This window comes from Piliocolobus tephrosceles, chromosome 7 (genome assembly GCF_002776525.5).
Source record: "Piliocolobus tephrosceles isolate RC106 chromosome 7, ASM277652v3, whole genome shotgun sequence".
Lineage (NCBI taxonomy): Eukaryota > Metazoa > Chordata > Mammalia > Primates > Cercopithecidae > Piliocolobus > Piliocolobus tephrosceles.
Window position 1 is genome coordinate 99,779,681 of NC_045440.1, and position 13,643 is coordinate 99,793,323.

Here is a 13,643-nt window from a genome sequence, read left to right on the forward strand (position 1 = left end):
AAACAAGAAATGGGGAAAGGATTCCCTATTTAATAAATGGTGCTGGGAAAATTGGCTAGCCATAAGTAGAAAGCTGAAACTGGATCCTTTCCTTACTCCTTATACGAAGATTAATTCAAGATGGATTAGAGACTTAAATGTTAGACCTAATACCATAAAAACCCTAGAAGAAAATCTAGGTAGTACCATTCAGGACATAGGCATGGGCAAGGACTTCATGTCTAAAACACCAAAAGCAACGGCAGCAAAAGCCAAAATTGACAAATGGGATCTCATTAAACTAAAGAGCTTCTGCACAGCAAAAGAAACTACCATCAGAGTGAACAGGCAACCTACAGAATGGGAGAAAATTTTTGCAATCTACTCATCTGACAAAGGGCTAATTTCCAGAATCTACAAAGAACTCAAACAAATATACAAGAAAAAAACAAACAACCCCATCAAAAAGTGGGCAAAGGATATGAACAGACATTTCTCAAAAGAAGACATTCATACAGCCAACAGACACATGAAAAAATGCTCATCATCACTGGCCATCAGAGAAATGCAAATCAAAACCACAATGAGATACCATCTCACACCAGTTAGAATGGCAATCATTAAAAAATCAGCAAACAATAGGTGTTGGAGAGGATGTGGAGAAACAGGAACACTTTTACACTGTTGGTGGGATTGTAAACTAGTTCAACCATTATGGAAAACAGTATGGCGATTCCTCAAGGATCTAGAACTAGATGTACCATATGACCCAGCCATCCCACTACTGGGTATATACCCAAAGGATTATAAATTATGCTACTACAAAGACACATGCACACGTATGTTTATTGCGGCACTATTCACAATAGCAAAGACTTGGAATCAACCCAAATGTCCATCAGTGACAGACTGGATTAAGAAAATGTGGCACATATACACCATGGAATACTATGCAGCCATAAAAAAGGATGAGTTTGCGTCCTTTGTAGAGACATGGATGCAGCTGGAAACCATCATTCTGAGCAAATTATCACAAGAAGAGAAAACCAAACACCGCATGTTCTCACTCATAGGTGGGAACTGAACAATGAGCTCACTTGGACTCGGGAAGGGGAACATCACACACTGGGGCCTATCATGGGGAGGGGGGAGGGGGGAGGGATTGCATTGGGGAGTTATACCTGATATAAATGATGAATTGATGGGTGCTGACGAGTTGATGGGTGCAGCACACCAACATGGCACATGTATACATATGTAACCTGCACGTTATGCACATGTACCCTAGAACTTAAAGTATAATAAAAAAAATAAATAAATAAAATGTTAAAAAAAAAAAAAAAAAAAGAAAATACAATAACCTATTACTAGTGATTTTTCTCATCTGTTTAAGTTTTTCTATGAATGGGTATTACTTGAATAATAAAAATTAATGAAGCAAAAATAACCATAGGTATATATGTTGGCTTCTTTTTTGCTAGTGGTAGTGGGTGTGGTACCCTGCCACTCTATCATGACCACTACCAGCAGATTAAGAAGAAAAACAACCCTAAGGCCCAGGAGACCGGCTGCATTTCTGGCCCTCTGATGAGAGTCAGAGGCAGAGGTTGCCTTCATTCCTATCAGTGTGTAAAAACAAACCTGCCAATTGCAGGCTACCACCTATGCTGTTGTTTTGTTGTTGTTTTGTTTTGTTTTGTTTTTGCCTTCCATATCCCTAGCCAAGAATTCAGGTGTGCTGGGAAATGCAAATTCTATGTGCAAAAAAAAATAAGCATAGCTTGTTTGTGAGAAGCAAAATAAAATAGGGCCCTGAAAACAACAGAACACGGAAGACAAAATGCAGGATTTAGCGGAAAATTTACATTCCACTTTTGATGTCAGTCAAGTTCTTTTCCTTCTAGATTTTCTGCCTCATAAGTATTCAGTTCAGTTTATGAAACACCTACTATCCGCCAGGCACTGTTTGTAGGTATAAGGAGGAATGAGGCCATGTTAAGTTGCAAAGGCTTTGTAGACAAACAGGGGGGATGTCTGCAGCATCAAGCACTGCCCTTGAGCCTCATTACCTGGGCTTGTGTTTGAGGCTACTGCTAGTCTCCCTGACCATGCTATCTGATTACGCTGAGCCCATATGGCTGGGCTCTTCCACCTGGAAGTCACTTTGGCCTTTCACTGAGCTATAGGTGACATTAGGGAGGAAAGCTGCCTGTTGTCTCTGAGGTGTCACTCAGCAACCCACCCAAGTAAATTTCAAATATAACACATGAGCTCTGTGTAAGTCAGGCCATTCCAAACATACCCTCCAAAGTTGAAGAAAATCCACCCGATCCTTTTCAAGAGACGCAGTAACACACAGTTACATTTGCATGGATTACCATAAGTGTTCCTTTTACTGGAGACCCAGAATGAGAAAACACTGACCTCAGCCATAAATGAAGCTTTTAAAGTTCAAATTCTGCCTAACAACTACACCAAACAACTGAGCACTTTGTGGAAACCCAAAGGCGAGGAAATGAATATGTGAGAGGTACATGTAAGTCTCCCCTCCTCCTCACCATGCTTAACTTGTCCTTCCCCACCAAGCCCAGCTGGAGGGATACTCACCCACACAGCTCTTCCCGTCCTCAGCCAGGGTGTAGCCACTGTAGCACTGGCAGACAAAGGAGCCCGGCACATTCACACAGAGCTGCCCACAGTTGTGGTCCTCCATGGCACACAGATCCTGGACTGAGGCAAAGTCACGCTGTTAGAACACAATGTCAGGCACACCTGAGAACGCCTCCAGCCCAGGGCGAGGCAACAAGCAGCTCCAGAACCCTCACCAAAGTAACTTTTAAAAACATTATAGGATTCGATATGTGATCATAGTAGAAAATTTGGGGCCGGGCGCGGTGGCTCAAGCCTGTAATCCCAGCACTTTGGGAGGCTGAGACGGGCGGATCACGAGGTCAGGAGATCGAGACCATCCTGGCTAACACGGTGAAACCCCGTCTCTACTAAAAAATACAAAAAGCTAGCCGGGCGAGGTGGCTGGCGCCTGTAGTCCCAGCTACTCGGGAGGCTGAGGCAGGAGAATGGCGTGAACCCGGGAGGTGGAGCTTGCAGTGAGCTGAGATCCAGCCACTGCACTCCAGCCTGGGCGACAGAGCGAGACTCCGTCTTAAAAAAAAAAAAAATTGGAAAGCATTAAAAAACAGATAAAACAAAATTCACCTGTAATCCCCCACCCAGAGGCAACCCCTGTTAGCATTTCGGTGAGTTTTCTTTCCAGGTGACTTTCTGTGTGTATATAGAAACACATTTTTCAGTCAGGCGCAGCGGCTCACGCCTATAATCCCAGCACTATGGGAGGCCGAGGTGGGCGGATCACTTGAGGTCAGGAGTTGGAGACCAGCCTGGCCAACATGGTGAAACCTCATCTCTACTAAAAGTACAAAAATTAGTTGAGCATGGTGGTGTGTGCTTGTAATCCTAGCTACTCAGGAGGCTGAGGCAGGAGAATCACTTGAACTCAGGAGGCGGATGTTGCAGTGAGCTGAGATCGTGCCATTGCACCCCAGCTTGGACAACAGAGCGAGTCTCTGTCTCAAAATAAATAAATAATATAAAAATAAATAAAACATATTTTTCAAAGTTGGAATTACTCATCACCTCTATGAAATACATTAAATAATTTTTTGAGATGGAGTCTCGCTGTGTTGCTGGTATAAGGAGGAACGAGACATAGCTCTTTGAAAACCCTCTTTGTGGTCTATTTATTTATCCTAGTTACAAACGAGGAAAATGGAGAAGCCAAAAGAGGTTAGGTAGAGGTAACAAACATTACCAAGGAGAAATACATATATGCCTATTCATGGTCTTATTTTGGTCAAATATTTATTACGTGTCCACAAAGTGCTAAGCTCTGGCTGTTTATTCACATGCAATGTAGGAACAGACTTACAGTATGCATCTACTGCAACAGAACTAAGAATATGTTGGTGGATGAAAATATTAAAGGCGTCTTCCATCCATCACTGACTCAGTCTCTCACACTATTTCCCAGCAAGGAGAACAGCTCCGATACCATGAAACAGCTAGCTGTACCAATGATTTTACCATTAAAATGGGAGACAATCAGAGAGCATTAAAGGGGTTGAATATATTGAAGAGAATTTCCTCTGGTTAAAAGCTATCACTGGCCAGGTGCAGTGGCTCAAGCCTGTAATCCAAATACTTTGGGAGGCCGAGGCGGGTGGATCTTCTGAGGTCAGAAGTTCGAGACCAGCCTGATCAACATGGTGAAACCCCATCTCTACTAAAAATACAAAAATCAGCTTGGCGTGGTGGCACGCGCCTGTAATCCCAGCTACTCGGAAGGTGGGGAGGCTGAGGCAGGAGAATGGCTTGAACCTGAGAGGTGGAGGTTGCAGTGAGCCAAGATCACACCATTGCACTCCAGCCTGGGCGACAGAACGAGACTCTGTCTAAAAAAAAAAAAAAAAGCTATCACTACAACAGGTATGATTTAAAAAAACTTAATTACCTAGAAAGCTTGATTAATTACTGAATCCAATGGCTACATTTTAATATTATCTTCTAGATTTTGAATTTCATAGTTTATTATGCTTTTAGATAAATATAAAATATCAAATTGATTTTTAAAAAGATAAAAGCTGATTTGATTCAACATCTCTATTAAATGCATTAAACAATTTTAAACATTAAAACTTACATCATCGCATTTTAAAAACGCTTAGGTCTAAGATTCTACAAATAAGAATTCTGGTTTTAAAATCCTAAAAGAAGTCTTTTCACTCCCAAATCAATAAAGCAGATGGAAAAAAAAAGCCTTATAGACACAAATTGTTTTACCTCTCAGCAGTATGTTCATATCTTACATTTCCAATTAGGAACTCCAATCAGAATGTCCAATGTAGATTTCCAATGGATTCAGATGTAAGGAAAACACCCATAACCAGAAGAAAACTTCAGCTAATACAAAGACCACAGTGAGTAATCAAAGAATGACAAAACCTAAATAAGCTAGGCCAGAAACATAAGAAATGTCTGAATCATATGATAGTCATTCATTTACTCAGTAAATATGTGTTGGGCACCTACCATGTCCTGACCATTGGGGATATCGTGCTGAACAAAACAGACAAGGGGTTTCTGCTGTCACACAGCTTGTATTCTACTAGCTGCTAGTAACAAGAAGCTTTAGGAAGAGTATTTTCGACCAAAAGAACAGTGAATGCAAAGGTCCTGAAGAACAAACTGACCCCATTTGAGGAACAGAAATGCCACATTGGCTGTTAGATGCCACCTAAATAACTAACACGTGAGGCAGGACATGATAAAAATCCCTAAGAGAAGTGCCAAGAAAACTATGGGAGTTCAGAATTGGGACAGATTACTGCAAGTCTAGCAGGGACTGGGAAAGGCTGGCAGGTACGGAGAAAGAGAAATGGCACTCCAGACTGTGAGTAAGAGGGAAGCAGGAGAGGCGTGGCAGCTTAATTCTGCTCTGGAAATTCCAGGGGAAGTAGCAGAAGAGGGGATGGGAAAGACCACTGACACCAGAGGCAGAGGGATCTCTACACACAGACTGAGTAGGCTGAACTCCAATCAGTGGGCAATGGGGACCACCTAAGGAAAAATCCTTAAAAAGAGAGACCAGCAATTTCACCCAAGTTGTGCTTCAGAAGGTTAAGCCTGGCAGCACCACAGATCCTCTCGGGTCTGGGAAAATTTAAGGACCTCTAGCAAAGTTCAGTGAAAAGCACTGCTTTCTTGGGAACAGCAGTAGGTTTCTGAGTTCCAGGCTGAAGTAGCTTTGGGTTGTCTGAATAGTGATGAGAAAATGAACCTCTTGCTATGAGGACCTTTAAACATTCTTTAAACTTTTGGCCTCACCCATAGGCTGTCAGCCCACCCCTGCACTTTCCCTTCCGGCATAAATCATAATGTTAACTACCTATGCGTTTATGGAGTGATGGATGTACTGTGTCTTGGAGCTTACCAGACTCTAAGCTCCCTAAGTGGGTGGGCAGTGTCCCTGCACAAAATCCTGACGGCTAGGAGGTGACACTCCAGCATGTTGGAACCAGCTCTGGAAGGGTGGCAGCAACTTCTCCATCTGGGTCCTCCCAGTCTCTACTGCAGATGCTGCCTTGCCCCCATCAGGGGTCTGACAGGAACTCTGCCTACCATGGTTACCAAGTAGTGGCGTGAACACAGGTGATTTTTCATTCTTTTATTTATAATTGTCTGATTTCATATTTTCTAACAGGAACTTTTATAATAATGGAGGAAGAAAAAAATCAACCTATTACAAGTGAACCCTTTTGAAAGTACCATTTCAAAAGCAATGAACCAGGACTTCAAAGGAACAATCTTTTTTTCTAAAAGGCTTCCCTGCACAGGGTAGGCAGAGCAAGGCAAAGACATGCTTGTTCCTTTCCGGATGGGCTGGGATATCCGCAGAAGAGTCTGTGAGTAACTGCAAGCTCCCATCTGCAGAAGCAGCAGGAACCTTTGAAAATCTCCATGCCAAGGTACTCCCTCCCACAGTTAAATTAGACTGGTAGGGGGTGGGATTTGGGCAGTGGTGTTTGTCAAAGTCCCCAGGTGGCCCCAGTGTGCAGCCAGGCTGAATGCCATTGAACCTAGCAGATAAAAGGTCCTCACAATCCTCCGTGGGGAAGGGGCCCAGATCCAGCAGTCAGTCTCCCCCTTTAATGACTGAGACCCTAAGGTTCAGCTTTCCTCTTCTAAACAAATCTGAATGATTTTTGTCCTTGCTCACCTCTCCAAGAGGCTAAAAGAACCCCAAACACCTATGTGCGGGTGCGAGATTACTGCTTGCATCCCAGAACTGTCCCACAAACAGCAAGCTTGCCAGCTGGCTTCATGCGGGTTGTCCTTCCTTACTGTTTTTAGAATTGTTGGGGATTTATGGCCACGAGTGATTTGTACCGACCCAAGGGAAACCATTCAGGGATTAATCTAATTAAACAAAGACAAAGGAATAAATACAGACTGGGTTCTGACAAAACAATTTTGCTGTTTTTCTGGCAGTGGCCATTTCCTTTTGAAACAAATACAGATGTTTTTGGATGATTCCTTATGCTTTTGAAAAACAGCCCTTCTTTCTCTCCGAGGCCAGGAGGATTTCACTGAAGCATGACAAGCACTGCGTCCAGAGCTCCCCCTACCCCGGCACAGCCTTCCACCTTCTCCACCTGGTGACCCCTGTGAATGGCTCACAGCCCCAGTCAAATGTCACCTCCTGTGGGAAGCCTCCTTCAAGCTGGCTGGACTTAAGGCTTCTTCCCCTGTGTCCCCACAGCACTATAGACATGGCTCCGCTCTAGCATTTAGGCACTGATCCCATGGTATTGGAAGGATTTGATCACGGCTGCCTGCCCCAATATAAACAGGTCAGTTTTGACCCCCCAGAGCTTAGCACAGTGTCCTAGCACATGTATTTGGCCTCCATAAGAGTTCATTTGCTGAATGAACAATGAAAAAGGCCCAGATGCCCTGCCTCCCAGGAGGGATGGTCCTAAAATCCTAAGAATAACCTCCTCCATCAGATGTGGGGTCTTCAGAAGATGACTGAGATGGGAACAAAATTCTCTCCAAGTCTCTTTGCCTCTCCTCATCCCTAGCAAAAGGTACTCACATACCAGAAGAGGGCTCAGAGTGAGGTAGGAGGCAGGACTCAACACCAGAGACGGGGCTTGGACATAGGATCAAATTGAGGACTAGCAAAAACAGGACTGGGGCAGAAGCAGCTTTCCATAAGACACACCCACCAGTGTGACACGTCAGTTTACCATTGCCATGACAACACCTGGGAGTTACCACCCCTCTCCATGTCAATGACCTGACAACCCAAGAGCTACTATCCCTTCCCTAGAAATTGCTGCATAAACTGCCCCTTAATCTGCATGCAATTAAAAGTGGGTATCACACCTCTAATCCCAGCACTTTTGGAGACCAAGGCTGGTGTATCATGTGAGGTCAAGAGTTCAAGACCAGTCTGGCCAACATGGTGAAACCCCATCTCTACTAAAAATACAAAATTAGCCAGGTGTGGTAGCAGGTGCCTGTAATCCCAGTTACTTGGGAGGTTGAGGCAGGAGAATCACTTGAACCTGGGTGGCAGAGGTTGCAGTGATCTGAGATCATGCCACTGCACTCCAGCCTGGGCAACTCCATCTCAAAAAAAAAAAAAAAGTGGGTATAAATCTGACTGTAAAACTGCCCTGAGCTACTACCTACTCTCTGCATATAAGGATAGCCCTGCTCTGCAGGAGCAGTCACAGAGGCGTAACACTGCCAGGGCTGTAATACTGTCTTGTCAATAAAGCTGTTTACTTCTATCTCTGTTTCCCTTGAATTCTTTCCTGGATAAAGCCAAGAACCTTCATGGGTTAAGCCCCACCTTGGGGCTCACTTGTCCTGCATCAAGAGCACAATGACATCTCAGAGCCAGCCCCCAGCAATGGACTCCAGAAAAGCTGTCATGACAGTTAGGGAACCTGTGTGCCCTGCTATCCACCACGTCCCGGTATTTAGCACAGTGCCTGGCACATTGTCCTTGCTCAACAAGTACTTGTTGAATGGATGAATGAACTCATGCTCATGTGACACAAGCACAGGGTTGTCAGGTGTTCCTAACTCATCTCTCTTACCTACTCTTGTAAGCTCTGTGAAGGACAGGGCCATCTCTCTAAGTTTTGGTGTTCCTTACGGTGCCTGTATAATGCCATGCACTTCACACAGTTGGTGCTTAGTAGCCATCTATTGTTGACTTGACAGCCTCCCTTGCTGGGCAGCCTAGAGCACTGTCTCAATTAATAAATGTCACTGGGCAGAAATGGGACAGCTGGCGATGATTCTGAAGTATTCTTTAATTTCCCTTTAGCAAAGATGAATTTTTAGAATAGCTAACTTTTACCCTGGGGCCAAAGATGGCAACAGAAACTTGAAAGTCACGGGGTTTCTCCCTCTCCTGTACCCCTCAGATCCAGTCAATCCTGGATTTACTTCTCTTCATCTCCCCTGCCACCATGGAGCCACCATCATTTCTTGGCTGAACAGCCATGGCAACCTCTTAACTGGTTTTCCTGTATTCATCCCAGCCTAGCATTCTCCTATAGCCAGAGTAATCTGCTCCTGCCTCTCTTCTGCTTAAAACCCTTAATGGCTTATCACTGCTTTAGGATGAAGTCCAAAAACTCTAATGTGATGGTCAAGGGGGCTACAAGGCCCACCCTTTCACCTCTCCAGTCTTATCTCAAGCCTCCTCTTATTTTCTCTGCTCCATTTACACAGCCCTCTCCATTTTCAAATCAAGCTTCTTCACGCCTTGGGACCTTTGCACAGGCCATTCCTTCTGCCTAGAATGCTCAAGCCTCTTCCTCACCTCCTTTCCCCTAGCTAACTCTCATACCTCCTTCAGGACTCACCTGAAAGTCTGCTTTCTCAGGAAGCTCTGACCTATCACTAGGGGTAAAGTCCTCCCTCAGAGTTTCCCTTCGTAATCCTCATCACAATTATAATTTAATACTTCATTTGCAACTAATTATTTCATGTCTATTTCACCTGCCACATAGGGCAGCCACAGTGCATGTCTTGCTCAGCACACTAGTTCAGATATCTAGCATCTGACATGTGGCCCATTTTAAAAGGATTTGTGGATGACTGAATGAATAAATCTATTCCATGATGAAATGGTTCAGAGTGCTGGGGAAACAACAGTGATAAGTGGACAAAAAAAAAATTCCTTCCCTTATAGAGCTGATGGTCCAGTGAGGGACCAGTCATGTGCTAGAGGCAGCTCGTACTGACTCACACGATGATGTGCATCTTGGTAGCTTGAAATGTCCATGGTGGGAGTATTTACACCACGGAAATTGGCAGACACTCCAAATCAGAGCTTTTGTCTCCCAGAGACCTGATTGTTAAACATTTAGCAGCACATCACTGACAGAAGATTGATAGTAAACAAAGCAAATAGGTAAAACTCTGTGATACGTTATAAGCAGGAAAGGGGAGATGAGAGTGGTGAGAGAGCAGGCTTCCATTTTTAACAGTGTGAAATGAAAAGATGATTTCGACCTTCTCCAAATTTTTATCTGGACCTGAAAGAGGTGATATGAAAAATGATAAAGGGAACCACCACTGGAGGAGGACAGGATGTCAGTTACATCTCCTCAGAAAAGGTAGGGGTGAGGCAGGCAGGTGAAAAAAATATCGACTTTGGAGCCAGACTTGGCCCCAGCTAGGTGACGACTTCAAGTAAGGGACTTTAGAGAGATTTCATTTTAATAAAGAGGTTAAATATCTTATTTGTAGGGTTGAGTGAGATAATCTAGATGGGTAAAGCATCTGTCTCACAGTAGATTTTTTTTTTTTTTTTTAATTTTTTTGAGACAAGGTCTGGCTCTGTCACCCAGGCTAGAGTGCAATGGCACGATATCTAGGCTCACTGCAACCTCCGCTTCCCGAGTTCAGGCAATCCTTCCACCTCAGTCTCCTGAGTAGCTGGGACTACAGGAACGCACCATCACACCCAGCTGACTTTTGTATTATTTGTAGAGACAGGGTTTCACCATGTTGGACAGGCTTGTCTTGAACTCATGAGCTCAAGTGATCTACCCGCCTCGACCTCCCAAAGTACAGGGCTCACAGGTGTAGCCCACTGTGGCTGGCTCACAGTAAGTCTTCAACACATGTTAGCATCCTTCTCCTTTCCTAAATCAAGGGGGAAGAGAAAAGGTCAGTAGCACATACCTATTTAAGCATGGGAGAGAGGTGAACTTCAACCAAAGTTTGCTCACATCCCAATTCTAATAGTTTCACTTTATTAGGTACCTATAAAAGCTACAAAGATGGGCTGGCACAGTGGCTCACACCTGTAATCCCAGCACTTTGGGAGGCCAAGGCAGGAGGATCAAGACCAGCGTAGGCAACAGAAAGAGATCTTGTCTCTACAGAAAATCAAAAAATTAGCCAGGCACGGTGGCACATGCCTGTAGTCCCGGCTACCAGGGAGGCTGAGGTGGGAGGATCATTTCAGCCAGGGAGTTCCAAGTTGCAGTGCGCTATGATTGTGCTACTGCTTTCCAGCCTGGGTGACAGAGCAAGGCCCTGTCTCAAAAAAACAAAAAACAAAAAAAAACCTACAAACATGAATATTAGATCCTAACATTCTAAAAATGTATCTCTGGTTAAGTTTGGTTTTTGAGTTCTATGCTGAATTGAAGTGGTACAGCAAAGTAGGTAATTTGGAATTTCATAACAAAAGACCTGGCCAAATTTGAGCTATGCCTTGCCAGGGAGCAATCATTAGCATGTATCTGACAGTCAGCAAAATCTGCTTGCTTCTTTCAGTGCCTGCAGAATTTTAAGAGGGGTAACTCAGTCTTCCAGGTGAAACTAATGAGTGAAGATTTACTGCCAAGAGCCCTAAAGCTGTGCTCAAACCCAACCACCGTTTCCCGAGGCTCCCATACACCCTAGATGTAAGTGCCTTCCTTTAGAAACCCTGGCGCCTGCATCTTAGTCCAGGGAATTTGGAAACTTTCATCTGCTTACACCGGAAGGAGGGAGAACTGAGTGGGGAGTACGGAGAATGGGGCGAACGCTTTGGCCATCATCCAGGGCTAAATCAAAGGGTTTTTACCAATGTTTCAGAATTTTAGACAAGCTGCACTGCATGCTATTGACACCAATGACAGTTTAATCTCGTCTTTGGAGTTAAAGTAAATGAACACCTTTAGAACACACCCTCTACTTTTTATAGCTCTTGGTGTTATTTAACCTGAGATGTAGAAATCAGAAATTGTTTATCGGCCAGGCGCGGTGGCTCACGCCTGTAATCCCAGCACTTTGGGAGGCCGAGGCGGGTGGATCACAAGGTCAGAAGATCGAGACCATCCTGGCTAACACAGTGCAAACCCATCTCCACTAAAACTACAAAACATTAGCCGGGCGAGGTGGCGGGCGCCTGTAGTCCCAGCTACTCAGGAGGCTGAGGCAGGAGAATGGCGTGAATTCGCGAGGCGGAGCTTGCAGTGAGTGGAGATGGCGCCACTGCACTCCAGCCTGGACGACAGAGCGAGACTCTGTCTCAAAAAAAAAAAAAAAAAAAAAAGAAAGAAAGAAAGAAAGAAAGAAATTGTTTATCACAGCAAGAGAGAAGGAGAAATGGATTATTAGGGCTGCCATTTCACTCAACTGGGTAAACGATGGGGTCTCTGACCACTCCCACAGGAAAGCTTGCTACGAGGTAGGGGCTCCACAAATGCAGGGAAAACCCAAGCTTGCCTTTTCCAGACCGTGCCCTCTCTTTCATAATGTCTGAAAGTCCTAATCTTATTTTGACAACTGCAGTTTGGATTTAAAGACGTCCATGGTAGATGAGTCATCAGCCTCGTGCTTCTACACCGAAAGAAACAAAACAAACCCAATGTCACTGAGAAAAACTATCCTTTCAGGCAAACTCCAGCTGTGCCTAGTCTCCTCCTTTCCCGCAGCAGTTGAAGTTTTTTTCAATCAATTCTCCTGTTCACTAACAAGATTTTGGTTTTCCTTGGGGAAGGGAAAAGGAGGAAGGGGGTAATCTCTGAAACAAAGTTTTAAAATACAGGTAAATCTGAGTGAATGAGGTTGACAAAAATAATAAATAAACAAGAATAATGTCTTACTCTTGTAGAGTGCTTTTCCATTTCCAAACCGTTATCACATTATGTTAATATAAACCCCCTTTTGAGTGGACGCTCCCAGGGAGAGATCTTATTTAAAACATCTAAGTCAGTAGCCCTTAAACTGCAGCGTACATCGACATTCCCTGGAGGGCTTGGGAAAACCCACATTCTTGGGCCCCAGTTCCAGAGATCCTGATTCAGTAGGTCTAGGGTAAGCCTGGGAACCTGAATTTCTAGTAAGTTCTGGGCAAAGCTGATACTGTTTTCCGTGGGGACCACACTTTGAGAACCATTTGCCTGGGTGCTCATAAAAACAGCCAAGCGGAGGAAAAGCTGTACAAGGTTCAAGCTCATGTTCCCCTGATGTGTACATTTTTTTCACAATTGGCATTTCTCCACTCACATTTAGTCAGCTCAGTTCTCCCATGGGGCTCTACTCACCGCAGATTCCTTCTTTTGTAGAAAACGCTGTGTCCTGGTACAGCCAGAGGGTGAACAAACTGCACATAATGATCCCTAAGCTCCCAGGCCCAGGTCTGATAGCCGGGGTTAAGGGGAAGCTGGATGACGGCATTTAGCAAGCCCACTGCTTCGGCTCACAGCAGCTGAGCCACAGCTCATGTGGCTGCTATTGATTGTCAGGGAAGGCAGCTGCTTTGAGTGTGTGTGCGTGCGGCCTGCTCACCCTTGCAGCCTTGCCCCAGGCTCTGACTGTGGGCCCCCCGGAGCTCACATCCTGACCTGCACTTTCCACACCCGCTTTCTCCCTCCAAGATTTCATCTATTTTCAGGGTCAGTGACCACCACCAAGCACGTACTGTCCAGGCCTTTTCCTTGAGCTCGAATTCTCCATCTCCAGCTGCACCCAACCACGTGTGTGGGCTCTCTCTTGGGCGCATCCATTTGCCCTGAAAACTAGATTTCCTCTCTGAAGTTATCTGTCAGTCTCAATTACTC

General features: G+C 44.6%; 1 protein-coding gene across 3 annotated transcripts in view; it reads right to left on the minus strand.

The window, feature by feature from the left end:
* LOC113224959 (matrilin-2) overlaps positions 1-13,643 on the minus strand; it is a 179,181-nt gene that overhangs the window by 80,736 nt on the left and 84,802 nt on the right. For all 3 annotated transcript variants that reach the window (XM_026454961.1, XM_026454962.1, XM_026454963.1), the window contains one exon: positions 2,587-2,709. In XM_026454961.1, the coding sequence (XP_026310746.1) occupies positions 2,587-2,709 (123 nt within the window). The remainder of the gene's footprint in view (positions 1-2,586; positions 2,710-13,643) is intronic.